The sequence below is a fragment of the Carlito syrichta genome, unplaced genomic scaffold, assembly GCF_000164805.1.
Source record: "Carlito syrichta isolate Samal-C Ts95f unplaced genomic scaffold, Tarsius_syrichta-2.0.1 Scaffold314566, whole genome shotgun sequence".
Taxonomy (NCBI): Eukaryota; Metazoa; Chordata; class Mammalia; order Primates; family Tarsiidae; genus Carlito; species Carlito syrichta.
Genome location: NW_007258662.1, coordinates 217283 through 236395, shown reverse-complemented (window position 1 = coordinate 236395; position 19113 = coordinate 217283). Strand labels below are relative to the sequence as shown.

General features: G+C 38.0%; 1 protein-coding gene across 1 annotated transcript; it reads right to left on the bottom strand.

Moving 5' to 3' along the window:
• Positions 1 to 9333: 9333 nt before the first annotated feature.
• Positions 9334 to 9888, bottom strand: LOC103274164 (interferon omega-1-like). Its single transcript, XM_008071627.1, has one exon. The coding sequence runs from the start codon at positions 9886 to 9888 to the stop codon at positions 9334 to 9336; it is 555 nt and encodes a 184-aa protein (XP_008069818.1).
• Between the last annotated feature and the right edge of the window lie 9225 nt (positions 9889 to 19113).

Here is a 19113-nt window from a genome sequence, read left to right as displayed (position 1 = left end):
CAAAGGCATTTTTCCAGATGTAGAAAAATTTGTCCTAAAAATTGCATGGGATCTCAAAGGACCCTGAATAGGCAAACAATCTTGGGAAAGATAAACAAAGCTCAAGATCCTATATTTCCTAATTATGAGATATGATACAAAACTGCAGTAATCAAAACAGTATGATGCTTGCATAAAGACAGGCATATAGATTAATGGAATCTAATCGAGAGTCCAGAAATAAACCCTCACCTATAAGGTCAAGGTGCAAAATAGGAAAAGATAGTCTTTTTGACAAATAGTGTTGGAAACACTGGATATCTACATGCAAAACAATGAAGTTGGGCTCATTTTATACATATACAAAAATTAATTCAAAATTGATTAAAGATCTAAACACAAGACCTCTAACTATAAAACTCCTAGAAGAAACTTACAGGGAACGCTTCATGACAATAGATGTGGCAATTAATTTTTGACTATGACACCAAAGGCACAGAAAACTAAAGTAAAAATAGATAAACAGGGCTACATCAAAATATAAAATTTTTGTGCACCAAAGAACATATCAGACTTAAAAGACAACCTACAGAATGGAAGAAAATATTTGCAAATTATAGATCTGATAAGAGGTTAATATCTAAAACACATAAATAACTAATACAACTCACCACCAACAAAACAAATAATTTTATTTTTAAAATGAGCAAAGTATTTAAATAGACATTTCTCCAAAGAAGATACAAATAGCCAACATACATATTGCTATTATCTAAATATTTGTACCTCCCCCATTCATATGTTAGAATCCCAATGGCCAAAATATGGAGTATTGAGAGGTGATTAAGGGAGGTGATTAGAAGTCATGGTCTTTTGGAAGGTGATTAAGTCATGACAATAGAGTTCTCATATATAGGATTGGTGCTCTTATAAAGGTGATCCCAGAGAGTTAGCTTCCCTTGCATCACATGAAGATGCAAGAAGGTGCCATCTTTTGAACCAGGAAAGGGTTCTTTACCAGATACCAATTCTATAGATGCCTTGATCTTGAAGTTTCCAGCTTCCAGAAATGTTAGAAATAAGTTTCAGTTGTTTATAAGCCACCTAGTTGATGGTGTTTTGTCATAGTATCCCCAGTGACTAAGACACACATGAAAAGGTGTCCAACAACATCACTAGCCATCCGGGAAATGAAAATCTAAATCAAAATAAGATGTCACCTCACACTCATCAGAATGGTTACTATAAAAATAGGTAACTAGTATTGGTGAAGATGTGGAAAAATTACAGTGTGGGTGGGATTGCAAAGTGGTGCAGCCAAGCCACTGTGGAAAACTGTAGTGTGATTTCTTAAAAAATTAAAAATATAATTGCCATATAATCTGGCAATTTTGTTTCTGGGTATATATCCAAAAACATTGGGAGTGGGGTCTTAAAGAGTTTTTTGTACACCCATGTTCATAACTGTATTATTCACAATAGCCAAAACGTGGAAGCAACCCAAGTATTCACTGAGGGGTACACTAAATGTGGTATATAATATAATGGAATATTACTCAATCATATGTATTCCATTATACATACAATGAGTTATTGTAAACCCTTATACAATTAAATATCATTCTCTCATGTTGTTCAGCAAAATGTCATATACATACACAACAGAATAATATTTAGTCTTATTCTGACACATGCTACAACATGGATGAACCTGGATGACACTGTGCTAAATAAAGTAAGCAATCACAAAACACCCCAAATATAGTCATCTCCTGATACCGAGGAGTTTGATTCCAGGGCCCCCATAAGAATACCAAAATCCCTGGAGGTTCAAGTTCATTACATAAAATAGTATAGTATTTGCATATAACCTACACGCTTCCTTTCATGTACTTTAAATCATCTCTAAATTACGTGTGCTACCTAATACAGTGTAAGTACTATGTAAATAGTTGTTATACAGTATTTAGCTGATTGTGTGGATGAAGAACCCATGGATATTCAGGGCTGACTCTGCAGTGTGATTCCACGTTCATGAGGAACTTAGAGTGGACAAATTCATAGAAACGAAGTAGGGTGTTGATTGCCAGGGCCTGGAAGGGGGGAAGAAATGGAGAGCTATTGTTTAATTAGATACAGAGTTTCAGTTTTGCAAGATGGAAATGTTCTGGAGGCTAATTGCATAATGTGAATGTACTTGCTAATGAACTGTATACTTAAAAATGGTTACGATGGTAAATATCATATTAAGTTATTTTATTATAATTTTTAAAAATGTAAGACAAACAGTATCCCACTGAAAAAAAGAGTGACAAACTGTAACTTAGCTAATTTCTACCCAGACAAAATGGAGATTGAGGGATGGAGAAGAGGAGAAGCAAAATTGTAGAAGGGTGTAGACCAAAGGTGGTTAGCCAGCATAAGTTCAAAGAAAAGTCATTATTTCTGGTCAAGGGGGTGGTTTTAAGCTTTACTGAATCCAGGCTTCACAGAGAGTGGAAGGAGAAATACCAACCAATTTACAAGAGTTTATACACAAGAATGGAAAATTTGTGAAAGTATAATTTTTTTTTCTGGATAAGGGGCGTATTAATTGCACAAGGTTTTCTCCTATGGATAAATAAACTTAGAAGACCAATAATGTTCTTGTCATTTCTATAACAAGAAACAAGGGGATAGATTATTTCAAAGGATACTTCTCCTGACTTAATGGAGTTAAATAATTAGGGTATGCTAAGAAGAATGAAATAGTTAAATTGTAGAAGGTGTTTATTGCCATTCAGGTATTGTTGTTTGCACTTGAAAATCAATCTTCTCTTTACCCAATGAGCAATATGCTCATTTTTCACATTTATTGAACACCCTCTAGGTTCCCAGCTCCGTGAAGTCACTGGCAATATCAATGACTGAAGCAGATAGTGATAGGTTTTACTATTATCCCCATTGACAAAAGAAAATATTGGAAGCACTGGAAGCTCTTGAATTGTGGAACCACTGTTGGAGCCCAGGTCGCTGGGAAGATTTCTGGTCATAAGAACCTGAATTCTAGACTGATCAACATTTTTCCAGTAAAGTCCTGTCTAAATAATGACAGTCTTCCTCTTCACTCTCATTTCTCTACTTCACTGGAGAGGAGAGTGCCATTTGCTTATGTTAGACATGTTTCATTGTGACTAAATTGGCCCCATTTTATTTATATATTGTATCCTAGTTTTGTCTTCTTCTTCTTTTTTTTTTTTTGTTTGTTTGTTTTTTGAGTTGGAGTCTCATTCTGTCTCCAGGCTGGAGTACCATGGCACACTGACGGCCACTGCAGCCTCAACCTGCTGGGCTCAGGCGTCCTTCCACCTCATCCCTCAAGTAGCTAGAACTACAGGCATGCACCATCACGCCCAGCTAACTTTCTGATTTATTGTAGAGATGAGGTCTTGCCAATTGCCCAGGCTGATCTTGAACCCATGGCCTCAGGCAATCCTCTCACCTCAGCCTCCCAAAGTACTGTGATTATAGGCATGAGCCATGGCACCTGGTCCTATTTTTGTCTTCTTAAGAATGTATCTTGGCCAAGCACAGTGGCTCAAACCTGTAATTCCAGCACTTTGAGAGGCCAAGGCGAGAGGATTGCCTGAGCTCAGGGTTTTCAGACCAGCTTGAGCAACATGGTGAGACCTCATCAATACAATAATTTTTTAAAAATTAGCCGGGTGTGGTGGCACACACCTGTAGTTCCAGCTACTTGGAAGGCAGAGATGAAAGAATCTCCTGAGCCCAGCAGGTTGAGGTTGTGGTGGCCATGAGCATACGACTGCACCCCAGCCTGGGTGACAGAGTGAGACTCTGACTCAAAAAAAAAAAAAACCCAAAAAACAAAAAAATGAATATATCTTGCCAGACACAATGGCTCATGTCTGTAATCCCAGCAGTTTGGTAGGCTGAGGAAGGAAGATTGCTTGAGGCCAGGGGTCTGAGATCAGCCTAGGTTAGCCAAGCAAGACCCCTACCTCTAGAAAAAATATTAATAGAAAAATTAGTCAGGCATGGTGGCACACACCTGTAGCTCCAACTACTTGGGAGACTGACACAGGAGGATCACTTGCACCCATAAGTTGGAGGCTTCAGGGAACCACGATCTCCATCGTACTCCAGTCTGGGTGAAAAAAAGTGTATCTCGGCCATGGCTCAGCACTTTGGGAGGCCACAGTGGGAGGATTGTTTGAGTCCAGGAGTTGGAGACCAGCCTGTGCAACGTAGTGAGACCTCAGCTCTATAATTTTTTTTTAAATTATCAGATGTGTGGCGCATGCCTGTAGACCCAGCTACTCAGGAGGCTGAGGTGGAAGGATTGCCTGAGCCTGGTAAGTGGTAAGCCATGATCAGGCCACTGTACTCCAGCCTGGGCAACACAGTGAGACTCTCACTCAAACAAACAATGTATATATATTTTCAAAAGCTTGAATGTATTAACACCTTGCTTACTCCAGTAATAAATGCATAAGCAACTTTTTGAAACTCTACTTATTTTTACCATTTATGCAAATATTCACAAGTCCTTAGATTTCTACCTGCTTGCCACAGCCTAAGTCTGTGTGTCATGATCTGAATAGAGGGATGAGCTAAATTAGGACTAAACCAATGAGTTAAGGCTCAGCACTCATGGAGAGCACATCTGGAAGGACTCGCTAAAGGGAAGAAAGGTGTGGAAAAGGAAGCATTTCTGGAAAAATTCAGAGAGTCTTGCGCACTAGAGGAGGAGGATGAGATAACAGAAGACTCTGAGTCACCTGACTTGTCAGCTGCTTGATGCCTTTTATGCTATAGGCCAGCAGAGTTTATTGCTGAGTTAATTGCACATTCTCACCTGAGAAATAGTAAGGCTAAGGAATGGGAAATTATCACTTAAATAGCTACACTGGAGATATAATATTCTGGCTTCTGAAAAGAAAAAATAATCAGGGGCCGGGCTCGATGGCTCAGCCTGTAATCCTGCGCCTTTGGGAGGCTGAGGTGAGTGGATTGCCTGAACCCGCGGGTTCGAGACCCACCTGGCCAACTTGGCGAAACCTCATCTCTACAATAAATCAAAAATTAGCTGGGCGTGGTAGCGTGCGCCTGTAATTCCGGCTACTCAGAAGGCTGAGGCGGAAGGATCGCTGGAGCCCAGTGGGTCGAGGCTGCGGTGACCAGGAGCGGCCACTGCACTCCAGTCTGGGCGACAGAGTGAGACTCCAACTCAAAGAAAAAAAAAAGGATTTTAAAAAATCAGGGAAAAAAATTTTTAACCAGTAAGGTCAACAATCTTGGGAGCCTTTTCATTTTTAACTCTTTATTTTGAAATAATTTTAGATTTATAGAGAGTTGCAAACGTAGTACAGTTTCCCTGTGTCCTTAGTCCAGAGTCCAGCTTCTCCTAATGTTAACAACTTATATAATCAATTTATAATTACAACTATCAAAACTAAGAAATAAGCATTGGTACAATATTACTAACTAACTTTCAGACTTTACCCAGATTTCCTCTTTATTTTTTTCTGATTTCCTTTTTTCTGTTCTGAGTATCAATCCAGAATCCACATAGCATTTAGTTGATATATCTCTTTAGTCTCTTTCAATCTATAACACATCCTCAGATGTCTTGTCTTTCATGACGTTGTGACTTTTGAACACTGTTAGTCAGTTATTTTGTCAAATATCCATCAATTTGGACTCGTCTTGTTTTTTCTTGTGATTACACTGAGGTTATGAGTTTAAGGAATGAAAACCACACAATTTACATGTTCATCACATCACATGATATCCAGGGTACCTATCAATATGCCCTATTACTTCTGAAGTGAATTTAATCATTTGATCAAGATCATGTCTGCTAGTTTTCTCTAATATAAAGTTATTATTTTTCTCTTTCTAGATACTGCATGGTTGAATCTTTTCACTAATATTAGCCTACATTCAAGTCTCTAATCCAGTGTTTTTCATCCACTTTTATCTTATATCTCATTCTTTCCTCTGCAGTATAATTTGCCAATTTGGGATCCACAGACATTTATGATTTTTTTTTTTTTGAGTTGGAGTCTCACTCTGTCGCCCAGTGACCGCTGTCAACCACCGCAGTCTTGACCTGCTGGGCTCCGGCAATCCTTCCGCCTCAGCCTTCCGAGTAGCTGGAACTACAGGTGCGCGCTACCTCGCCCAGCTAATTTTTTGATTTATTGTAGAGATGAGGTCTCGTCAAGGTGCCCAGGCGGGTCTTGAACCCGCGGGCTCAGGCAATCCACTCACCTCAACCTCCCAAAGCGCAGGATTACAGGCTGAGCCACTGAGCCCGGCCGGCATTTATGATTTTATGAAGCCAATGATCTCCATCTTAGAATAATTTTAAAGTTAATCAAGAAATAATACAATGAATAACATTAAAATATAGAAATAAATTACTTACCCTAGCTAACTCAACTAGAAGAATTGCATGAATTTTAAAGTATCAGAAGTAAAATAAATGCAACAATGAGTAAAGTATATTAATTATATTTATTACTAAAATACTAAAAATAGTTGTATTATCAGAATGACTTAGATTATGGTTTAAGATTTATGTACTGTTAAATAGGAAGAAAATAAAATTTCAATAAAAAGCTCTAGAAAAATTGGGACTTTAATAAAAACATTTTCATATCATAAATTAAAATTTTTCTTATGAAATACAGAAATTAAAGGTAAAAACATTTTTACAAGAAAAGGAACTGAATATGTGTAAAATCAAAGAGAAATCTGACTACAGAGAGGTATAGGTCTGCATCCTATAAGGTGCTTAGAGACATACACGAGTAACTGTCCGGCTCTGTACACAGGTGAAATATAAAAACAAGGGCCCATTGTACATATCCAAGGGAAATGATTTAGTATGTCAAAGAGATACCTGCATCCCCTGTTTATCACCGCATTATTCACAATAGCCAAGATATGAAATCAACCTAAGTGTTCATCAACAGATGAATGGATTTTAAAATGTGGTATATATATGGATTTGGAATGCCTTTTTTTTTTAATTTTTTTTTGAGCCAGATTCTCACTCTGTTTCTCTGGCTACAGTGCAGTGGCACAATCATAGCTCACGTAGCCTCAACTTCCCTGGCTCCGACAATCCTTCTGCTCAGGCTCCTGAGTAACTGATACTAAAGACATGCACTGCCATGCCCAGCTTTTTATTTTATTTTATTATTTTATCTTACATACGTAGATATAATGTCTCGCTATGTTGCCCAAGCTGGTCTGAATTCCTGGGCTTAAGAGATCTGCCCACCTTGACCTTCTAAAGTGCTGGGATTACAGGTATGACCATCATACCCAGCCAGGATTTGTTCTCACTACAAAGAAATAATAACTGTTTGAGATAACAGATATGCTAATTACCCTGATTTGACATTACAATGTATAGATGTATCAAGACATCAAATTGTGCCCCATAATTATATATGATTATGTCAGTTAAAAATAATACTTAAAAAATTTTAAAACTACAGCTGCTCATCTAAACAATAAGCTATAATTTATTAAAATGTCAAAATTATAAATTATAAAATTATAAGTAATGTAAATTACCAACATAAAAACTAGCATAAAGAAGTAACAAATTAAAAAAATAAAATTCAACTGAAAGAAATAACTGAAATTGGCAAGCAAATGGGTTGCCATTGCAATTTACTACAAAATATTAATTAGAATAATGCTAAATTACAATTTAAATACACAAATATCTTCAGATAAATAAGCAAATTTTAAATAAAATATTTAAATAAGCAATAGCTTAACTCATATAAATCAAATATATAAAATGTTCAGCATAGTATGGTAAATATAATTAATAATAATGCATTATAAACTTGATATTTGCAAAGGGAGTAGATCTCATGTGTCCTCACACTTTAAAAAAGGTAGCAATGTTAAATGATGGACATGTTAATTTGTTTAATTGTGAGGGTCACTACACAAGGTATACTTATACCAAACACCATCTTGTACACTTTAAATTATATTTGATTTTTTTTGACAATCATACCTCAATAAAAAGATTCAAAGTTTTTGTTCCAATGCATGTACTCTTTGAAAATAATCTCAAAAAAAAAAAAAAAAAGTAAAAGAAGGTGCACTTGATTTTGCTAGCATTTTCCTCCAGACACCACCTCATTTCATGACTCCACTTCAAGCAAAACCTCCCAGGATGATGTTCTCTATACCATGTACCTAATTCCCCCTTGTGTGTTTCATCTTCAATCTACTCTCATCTCTCATTTTGGTTCCATTAATTCTACTGAACCATATCCTCTGTCATCAGTCAAGGTCACCGAGAGCATCTATTTTCGATCTTCACTTGTTTAGTCTTCACTTCCCTGGAGGCACCACTGTCTTTCCCTCATTAATCACTTCCTCATTCTTTTCCATTTCTCCTTCTAACTGCACTGGCCATTCCACCTCAGTGCCCTTTGCAGATTCTAACTTCTTCACCCCAACTTTGACTGCTGAGAGTGTGCAGGATGGAGGTTAGATTCTTGTCTCATTGTTCCCTCTGTTCATAAGTGACCACATCCATTCCCATGCCAGACATTCAATAAAGAATCCCAAATGAATACCTTCACTTATGGTATTTATCATCCATTCTAGACATGAATTCCTAACTGCCAATAAGGCTTCTTCTGCACTTTCATGTATCTCAGGCATCTTGAAATAATATAAACATTTAGTGCTGTCTTTATGCCCATTTCTCCTTAGACTGAGAATTTCAACATAGCAAACACTGTGTTTGCTTACCTGTATTACTTTAATGAAATCCACAATCTCCCACTTACTCAATGCATACATATAACATGAATGAATTAATATGGTTTGCCATACTTTCTTCTATCTGATTTACACAAAGAGAATGTAGACTTTTTTTTTAGAACAGATAAATTTAAGAAGTTTTCTTTGATATGACTTTAATAAATTAAAGAATGAAAATTTAATAACATGAAAAAGTGAAGGTTTTTATAAATTTTGATACAATGTAAAGGTGGACAGGTTATATGTAAAATATCTTAATATTATAAATACAATGCATGCAAAAAAGAAGGAATATAAAGAAATGGAATAAATAAATAAAAAAACATCAGGGCAGTCATCTCTGAGGAACTGATGTCCCAGAAGCTAAATTTTTTTAAACAAATATAATAATATTTTCAAAATATTTGTTCATCTAATTCAACAAATTCTGACTAAAGCAGATATAAGAGTCTTGAAATACCAAAGACACATGTGTAGGGGAGATGTGACAGATTAGTCAATGAGAATAATTTCAAAATGATTCCAGGTCTCCATTTTTACTTCTCAGTCTTTTTGCAAGTTTTTTGATAAAGAAAAGACTCTCATGATTTCCACTCTGACAACTTCCCAGGCACAGTCACTGTATTTCTTCTCATTCAGGTAGAGCCGGATTCCTTGGAAGTACCTCTTCAAGGGCATTGCAGGGCCCTCAGTCAACCCAGCAGACTCTTCCTCTCTCACCGCCTGCACCAAGCAGGTCTCCAGATGTTCCAGCTGCTGATGAAGTCCAGCGAGGAGTTTGTCCAGGAGGGTGGTGTTCCAGGCAGCAGAGGAGCGCTCTGTGTGGAAGAGGTTGAAGACCTGCTGCAGCATCTCGTGGAGGACAGACACGGCCTGGGCCTCCTGCAACCGGCTGCCATCCACCACCTCCCAGGGCAATCTGAAGTCATTTCTGTCCTTCAGACACAAGGAAAGGGAGATTCTCCTCATTTGGCGCAGATGCACCAAGGTCTTCATGCTAAGCTGGTGGTGGTTCTGAGGTCGGTCACAGCCCAGCGATCCCACAGGGCCACAGCCGCACACCACCAGAGCCGCCAGTAGAGGGAGCAGGAGGGCCATTGGGAAATGAGGATGCCGGGGCTCTGTCTGGGCTGGGGTCTGGGTGAACCTTGGAGCCTAGGTTCTGTGAAGACAGTCTTTCTGTTCGTGGCTTTTAATAGGGGACATATAAATTTCATTTTCTGAACATTTCTCTACATTTTTAATTCCATTTTTTGTTTTTATTTATGTCTTCTGTACATGGCCTAAGAAGATGACATCAGGGTAAACTATACTTTTGCAACAGAAGTTTGATTGTCCCAGTAAATTTTAGATGTGCCAACCCAAATGAGGAACACACTTCTGCTAAAGTTAGAAGTATATACTCTTAGCCCTGATATTACTCTCCCTTTTTACCCTCCCCATTTTACATAGGACGTCGAGCTCCCTGGGTCTTATGTGTTTCTATATTTAGTTACAAATTTACCGGCCATCCCTGGCAATTAAATTCTTTACAACAGGGTTGGTTTGCTGTTTTCATTCACATCAACAGAAGTTGATGGGTATTAGTGAATAGGTTTCTCTGTTTCTCTTCCTTCCAAAATACATTCCATTCTGTTTCTTGTGGGTATGCTTCCCTGGGACAACAAGGTTAGATAGTGTAGACACTGCCCTTTTTTTTCATTGTTTTCTTACTGGCAATCTATAGTGCTTCTCAGGTTATGCCAGTACCCTAGGAAGAATGTTGGTTCTTTGCAAGTTCATATGGTGTGGAGATTCTAATTCCAAGGTGTTCTTTCTTCAGCAAGGTAGTTATCACATCTTGATGACTTTAGAACTCCTCACTTGAGGAGTTCCTTTGTTGCCAAAATAATAAATCCTCCAAGACCCTTGCCTTTGCCCCCAGAGTATTTGTGTAAAGGACCCAAGCTTCAGTCAGTGTTGACCACTGTTCTCCTGATCAATGTCCCCAGGTGTCGAAGATCTTAACAGCCCTCAATGCCAATAGCAAGAGTTTATTTTGTCTAAGTAGCAACTGTGATAATCTTATCTTCAGTACTCAACTAATTTTTACTTTTCCAAGTATAAATTTTTAAATTTAAACTATTGAACACTTGTTATGCTTGCAGGTTCTGAGCTGGGTACTGGAGATTCAAAGATGATATTACTACTTATTAGAAGTTCATATTACAGGAACTAGTGACTCTCAATTTTTCATCATCAAGTGTGATTCTGTTCAACTTTGCTTTCCTGTCTGTATAATTCTGACAATGCTATCATGTCAAAGAGTCATAGCCTTCTTTCCTTTACTCATTCATGGTTTCTCAAAATAAATTTTGATTTTAAAATTTTTTAAAAGAATTTTTTTAATTTGGTGGCTGAACACAACATATTTGTGTTCACATAACTTTGTGGGTCAGAAATCCAGGAGTGGCTCAGCCAGGCCTCAGCTTAGGGACTCTTGGGAGATGCCACAAAGCTGTGGGTGGGGCTGCTGCCCCCAAATCCCTTCCCATGTCTGTGTCCCACCACATAGGGCTCTCATGTAGGGCTCTTCCTGGACTCCAGGAAGCCAGCTTCCCAGGAGTGAGAAACCAGAGAGTGAGAGTATACCAGGGACAGAAGCCACCGTAGTGACTTCAGGAGTGGAAGGCGGGGTACACAGGGTGTAAGCACCAGGAAGCAGGGATCACTGGGGCATCTGAGGGGCTACCCACTAGGGTTGGTTTGTTTGAAAGGTGAATTCTTAAAACAGAAAATACATTCTCATGGTTAAAAACGCAAAATGTAGGAGAGAGTATGTAGTGAGAAGTCGTCCTCATACCACCACCAGCCAGCCCCCAAGATGCTCAAGTTGTTATTTTCTTGTGTGTCATCTGGAAGATGCACTGCTAAACATCACATTCAAAAGAATTTTTAGAGCTTTTTTTTTTAACATCGTGGTTTCCTGGGCAAGGTTTGTATTGTGTCTCCTGTATTATGTTCTAATTCATGACGAAGTAACACAAAGAGAAGTAAAAGAAAAGCAAAAGAACTGCACTGTTTTTCATTATAATTTTCAAGATTTGAGATTTTTTGTTTCTCATTTTAACTTTCCTAGAAAGCAGAACTTGGCCATTGTGGGCAGAAAGAAAAGAAAAGTAAGTCTGAGTGCCATGAAAGTAGAATAAGGGAAGTGACTTTCCCCTGACAAACTGAAAAATATAAGTTAGAAAAATTAAATGTGGCAAAATCAGGAACCGAGGGCCTGGCAGAAAGGGAAATAAAGGACCACATTGATCTACACAGAGGCAGGAAAACAGCTGCGTTCACCAGAGGCTCAGAGAAGAGAAACACGCTTATTCTAGTACTGGAGTCAGTTCTTTCCAGAAAAGAATCTGGTTTTCTGTTTAGTTTTAGTTTTTGTTTTTTTAGCTTGAAAGAAAAAGCTGGTAAAAAGTGATAGTCTTATACATAAAACAGACTTGACTTTGACTGTCTTGGCAGGTAGGTGACTCTCAGTATAAAGTGACCCTTGGTGCCCCCCAAAAGCCAAAGAGATCAGGGAACTCAATGCAAAAGAGCAGAGTTTCACACCCGAAACCAAAACAAATGATTACCTTCTGACTCTTGGACCTCCATAAAGAAGACGAAAGACCCCACAAAGGGGGATCTGTGGCTCCTTTTTTTTTTTTTTTTTTTTTTTTTTTGCATTCCTCAAGAAGTCTCCCCTATATCCTTTTAGTGGTAGCCAGAACGCTGACATTTCCTTTTAGTACATTTAGTAATTTTCTAAATACGACCATAAAATAGAAGAGACAGGGGCTTGAAAGGCAACATATCAATGATAAAAGAGAACTGCCTGGAAGACTGAAGGTGGAAGATGGAAGGAGAGGCTGAACAAAAACAAGCCTTGAGGAGTATTTCTGGGAGATCTTAAGCTTTCCCAAATGGCCAATAAAGTTTAACTTTTTATCAGTAAAAATCATGGCAACAAGAAAGGAAGCAAACAAAGGGATCAAACACATAATTAAAAGGAGATTTTTAAAATTTTTCATGGTAGAAACAAGATTCAAAAGAGAAAAAAAGGAAGGCCCTTTCTATTTATGTATTTATGTATGTGTACATGTATGTGTATATGTATGTATGTATTTATTTGAGTCAGGGTTTTACTCCATAGCCCAGGCTGGAGCACAGTGACATAATCATGGCTACTGCAGCCTCGACCTACTGGGCTCAGGTGTTCCTTCAGGAAGTCCCTTTAAATAAAAATATAGCCTGAATATCAGTTTTAAATTAAGCTGATTTTTTACTATAGAACTTTTTCTTTAACCTCTTACCAGATTTTAGCAAGAACTAGCAGCCAATATTTCTAGCTTTTGAAACTTATTTTCCTTCTTCCATTTTCTTTATTTTAAATCAAATATATCTACCAAGTGATTCAGAATCAAAACTAGTAAGTCTTTTGTGACCTAACCAAGATGCACAGAGTCACCAGAGAGATGCAAAGATGCAGCCCTTTCAGAATCCAGAGGCACCCCCAAAGATAGCTAAAAGATTTCGATGCCTTGAAAGCTGGCAGCAATAAATACCTAAGCTTTTTATGGAGACCCCCAACCTTTTGGTTGGCTGCCTGCACACACCGGACTGACAACCAGTGTGTCACTGACAAGCAGCAAGCCAAGTCAAGTTCTCAGGACCTAAAGCGAGACAAACAGGAAAACAATAACTGTCCCTGGAAGAGAATGGATCAATAACAAACAAGTACCCTAAATCCAAATTTATACAAGAGTCACAATCCAAAACAAATTATTTTCTTCTGCTAACGTGGATTTAGAAAGGAAGGAATACAGAGAAATTTTTACCTTCCATTTCCAACTGGGCACTACAGACAGAGATCTGGGAGTCTGACCCTGGTAAAAAAGTATTTGCTGGCTTTTTGTCAGTTGTCCCAGGACCTCATCTGTAGGCTCTGTGAGTCAGGTGTCTCAAACATCCCAACCTCATCACCAGAACTACAGGGGCAGAAAGGTTATGATCCCTTTTCTTCTTATCAAAAGGGTCATAGCCAGCACCCCTATAACAAAAGACAGATTACAAGAAAAAAAATAACAAAGTTATTTAATCATAGTTTTACATGTCACAAGAGCCTTCAGAATGAAGACCCAAGGATATGAGGTGGGGGAAATCTATTCCTTTTATGCTTAGATTCAATGAAGAATGAACAGCCATGCAGAAGTATGATAGGACAAATAGGGCATGATCTAATGCTGACAGATGGAGCAGGAAAAACCAGCAAGGCTTGTGTGATTAGATGCTCCTTGGCCTCTCTGTGCAGTATTCCTTTCCCCTGCTTATGGGGCAGGACCCTTTCTGGAATGGTGGTCTTTTGAGCTATAATCAAACAAGTCAGATCAGAAAAAAAAATTTATGGCCTATTTTTACATAGAAAGACAAGGGAAATTTAGAGCAATATTTTTGGGTTTCATGGCTGTCCTTGAGGAAAAGGGAACCTGTTTCCCATGATCAGGATTGAAAAAGAAAGTTTCTAGTTTCTGTGGATAACTTGGGGAAGACTGAGGGGTGAGAGACAGGAGGGCGGGAGAAAGTCAGAGAATAACTTTTTCTTCTGAGGCAGCTTCTAAGATCTTCATTTGGTGTATCATTCTCTGATCCCAAACAAGAGTGAAGAATGGGATTCAGAAAAACAGGAGAAGGGGGAATTTTACTAGATAGCAGAATCAGCAAATGAATACTATATATATTTCACTTCAGCTTAGGAGAATAACTTCTCCTCTTCCAAGTATTTCTGTAAAGTACTATTTCCTAAATGAATGTACAAATCAGATTCATCTTTGATGTGAAGAGTGAATAGTTTTTAATTTTCCTCAGAATGCCTCCTAGAATTCTGCCTTATAAATTGTCAAGTTTTTGCAGGTAGTTACTGAAATTGACATGGGAAAATTCACTATATATATATATATATATATATATATATATATAGCAAAAATAGTAACCATAAATATATATGGTACGGAATACATAGCCCAAGGAAAAGATTTAAGAGATCTCTGCCGTTGCAGGCCCTTTCTGCTACCTCAGAAATTCACACACACTTCTTGGTGAAATACCTCAGTGAAAGTATAGTGCTGATTACAATGATGCCTCTCAAATTATACCAAATTGATAAATTTGAAAAAATAAATCTTAGCTTTTTTTTTTTTTTTTTTTTTTGAGTTGGAGTCTCACTCTGTCGCCCACACTGGAGTGCAGTGGCCGCTCCTGGCCACTGCAGCCACGACCTGCCAGGCTCCGGCGATCCTTCCGCCTCAGCCTTCCGAGTAGCTGGAACTACAGGTGCGCGCTACCACGCCCGGCTCATTTTTGATTATTGTAGAAATGAGGTCTCGCCAAGTTGCCCAGGCGGGTCTCGAACCTGCAGGCTCAGCATCTCAGCCTCCCAAGGTGCGGGATTACAGGCTGAGCCACCAAGCCCAGCTATTCCTTAGCTTTTAAGGGACTTCTTCTTTTGCTACTTAGGACAAGTTTTGACTATTGGGTGGAGAAGCTTTCAAGATCATTATTTAAAGTGACAATGAGAATATTCTTTTATTTGTTAATGTTTGAAGTCCATGAATAGGAATGATCTGTGGAACAAATATCATACTGTTAAGCGTTAGTACCCTAGGAATGAGCTTTACTGACTACTATTAAGATTCAATCCAGATTGACAACACTGCCTTCCTCTTGGAGTCCCATAGTATGTTGAGGGGGTGATTCTGGAGAAGGTGAACTGGTTGGCACGGTAGGCCATAGGCAGGGAATACAGCTCTTTCTGTCCCTACAATTCTCAATCCTAAGGAGAGTTCATTCCCTGTCTGAAACTGGACACTGGCTCTCATTATAACAGACCAAGGGTAAGGAAACCGGCTTATGACAGCAGTAGACTCTGTTCTTGCCAAGAAGTGGCCTTTTCACAGCATAAGAGCAGTCCCCATGGAAGTGGTAGGGTTTCTGCATTGGTCAGAAAGCAGCCCTCCAGTCTTGGTCACAGCCCTTGTCATACTTGTCCACTGGGGAGTTGTCTTCCCCTGAGAGGGTTTTCAGCAGCCCACACATCAACTGGATCCTGCTTTCTCTTTCCTTTTAGCTACCGCTACTAGTCCGTCATATTCAATGGAAATTCAGGAAGGCCTCTCTCACAGATGTTTCTGCAAAACCTCGAAATTTTCTTTAATGTCTGCTTTCTACTTGTGGTGTTCTGCTTTTAGGGAAATCATGAAACTGGAGCCACAACAGAATAGAAAGCAACTCTAGGTGAAGGAGCGAATGACCAGGGTCACATGGGGAATTCTGCCTGGAAAGGAAGGAAACCCTGGGGACATGTCAGTGTGTCCTGGACTGCTGAGAATGAAGAAGGGAATGTGTAGGTGCCAGAATCAGCACATAAGCATCACGTGTCTTCTGCACGTCAATCTAGATGCTGGGTCCCTCTCTCAGGTATTTATACAAGCCACCAGTACCTGACTCAGTACAAATAGGGCACTTTTTCTAAATGAGAAGCGACAATTTTTCAGGCTTTGTACAGTTGATGACAGAATTCTGTTGTTTTAGGCTACCTCCTTTGGAGGTCAATTACTAAAAGATAGGACACAGTTGCTAAGAATTTTGTGGAAAGACAAATAATATTCTCATCTACAGTCGTATGAAGAAAAATAGAAAGATACCTATCATATTTTAACACCTTTCTTGAAGGAAGATGCTATGCATTTAAAACATATGTGTTCCTTTAATATTAACAATGATACAAATATTTTGAACACATTTTATTTACAAGAAAACTGAGGCACAAGGAGATTAAGTGGGTTGACCAACATCATTCATTCATCCAAAGAGAATGAAATTTCAATGTCAAATTCATTCATGTAAATTATGAGTGATTTTGTAAGTTTTGTATTCTGGATTCCTATTATGATTGTTAAATCTCCTTTTACTCATAAATTGTATTTATCTCTACCTTGCTCTCTGAATTTTTATGGTTCATGAACAACTTTTTCTTTTTCTTTTTTTTTTTTTGAGTTGGAGTCTCACTCTGTCGCCCAAACTGGAGTGCAGTGGCCGCCCCGGCCACCGCAGCCTCGACCTGCTGGGCTCCACCGATCCTTCCGCCTCAGCCTTCCAAGTAGCTGGAACTACAGGCGCGTGCTACCATGCCTGGCTAATTTTTTGATTTATTGTAGAGAAGAGGTCTCGCCAAGTTGCAACTTTTTCTTTATTTTAAGTACTGGTTTCTCTGATCCAGTTTTACATTTTTAATTTGTGAAGGAACTTTGTTATTCTTTATGTCTGTGGTGATTTGGTCATTTTTGGATAAATATAAGATGCCAATATTCAGAAAATCAGGAAAAATTACTAAGGAATAACATAAAAGAATTATTATAAGGTCAGGCTTGGTGGCTCAGCCTGTAATCGCAGCGCTTTAGGAGGCCGAGGCGAGCGGATTGCCTGAGCCCATGGGTTTGAGACCAGCCCAGGCAACTTGGTAAGACTTCATCTTTGCAATAAAATAAAATTTTAAAAAATAGCTGGGCGTGGTAGCATTCTTCTATAGTTCCAGCTACTCGGGAAGGCTGAGGTGGAAGGATCGCTGGAACCCAGAAGGTTGACGCTGGAGTGGTCGTGAGGGTGCATACTACTGCACCCCAGCCAGGGTGAAGGAGTGAGACTCCAACTCAAAAAAAAAAAATAGAATTCTTATCATACCTAACCTTATCAGAAAAAGAAATGTGTTATAACACAGCAGTAAAACTGGTAAACTGGTATTGACAAAGATGCATGCTAAGTAACTTACTTAACAAAGCCAATAATTTCAGGGTTTATTATATTATCAGTACAAATTCAATATTTGGATGAAGAATTTAATTAGTTATATATTTCTGACTAATGAATTAACAAAAACTAAGCATCCCACTGATTTTAATGTATTAATTAAAACAATTACAAATTATTGCTGTAATTAAATATCATGATTTAAAACAAATATATTAAATGTATTAACATGATTACCAGTACATCAATTACATGAAATCTATTCAGAAAAAAATGTATTGCAAAAAAAAATAAAGCTATGCACAGAAAAAATAACCCACATTCTTTTTGAATTCCATCCTATTTCCTTCTTCACTTTAAAGTCACTAACTTTCTCTGGGTTACACTTCCACCTACTCTAGAATAGTTCTTGTTTACTAATTCTAGCAAACCAGCTGTCACCAAGAGTGCCAATGCCATCTATTTCCCAATTAGTGCGCAGCTTCAAGCCACACTTTTAACGAATCCACTGATTATTCTTCTCAGCACATTTATTTTCTTAACACATTTACCACCATTGTCTCTTGTTGTCCTTCTAATTATTCAACTCCATTTCCTTTGTGCCTCTTCTCTTCCCTCCCTTTAAAAGTTGAATGTCCTCAGAATGACGTGTAAGTGCTTTTTCTCCCTCTACACTCACTCCTCACCTGATGAACTTCCTTTCTTGGCTTTCCTTTGCCATGTACAAACCTCCAGTGATTGCATTCCTTGTAAATTGCAAACTCATATATCCAACTGGCAATAAGATTTTCTATTAGATGTCTACCAGTGAACTTACAAAGAAATATCTGTGTATATTTTTATTTCCTCACATGCCTTGGTTTACTTTCTGTTGAGAGAAATCATTGGTTGTTCCTTCTTCTCATTATAGCATTCAACATAACTATTTTTAGTTTTTTTCATACAAAAGTCAAATATACAAGAAAACAGAAACTGCGTTTGTGTGTTCAACTTTATATCCGGACTACAACATACAACCTGGTTTAGAGAAACTTCATTTTTACTTATAACTGGAATATAATAATAATGAATAAATGAATTGTACCATTTATTTTTAGTCAGGTCGCACCATCAGACTGGGAATTTCATTTTCAAGAATAAACAAATACAAGAAGTTTTATTTAGTAAAAATTCAATTAACAATGCCAAGAAATAAATTAACAAAATATAAAGAACATACGATATAAACCACAGTATAAAGTTACACATGATATCACATAGACAAAAATAATTGAAATCTTAAATATTGTTAAGTAAATATTTAAACAGCTCCATCATCATGGTCATCAGAAAGGGATTAGTGCCTACAGCGCTATGCAATGTTACTTAGTACTCCTGAAAACATTTGAAAATTTTGATTTCATTGATGTCATGGTGACTGAAGAAATGAGTCTTTGAAATGGCAGAATTCATGAAAAGTGTGAATTGATATGTGAGTCAATGAAAATCGCTTCCATG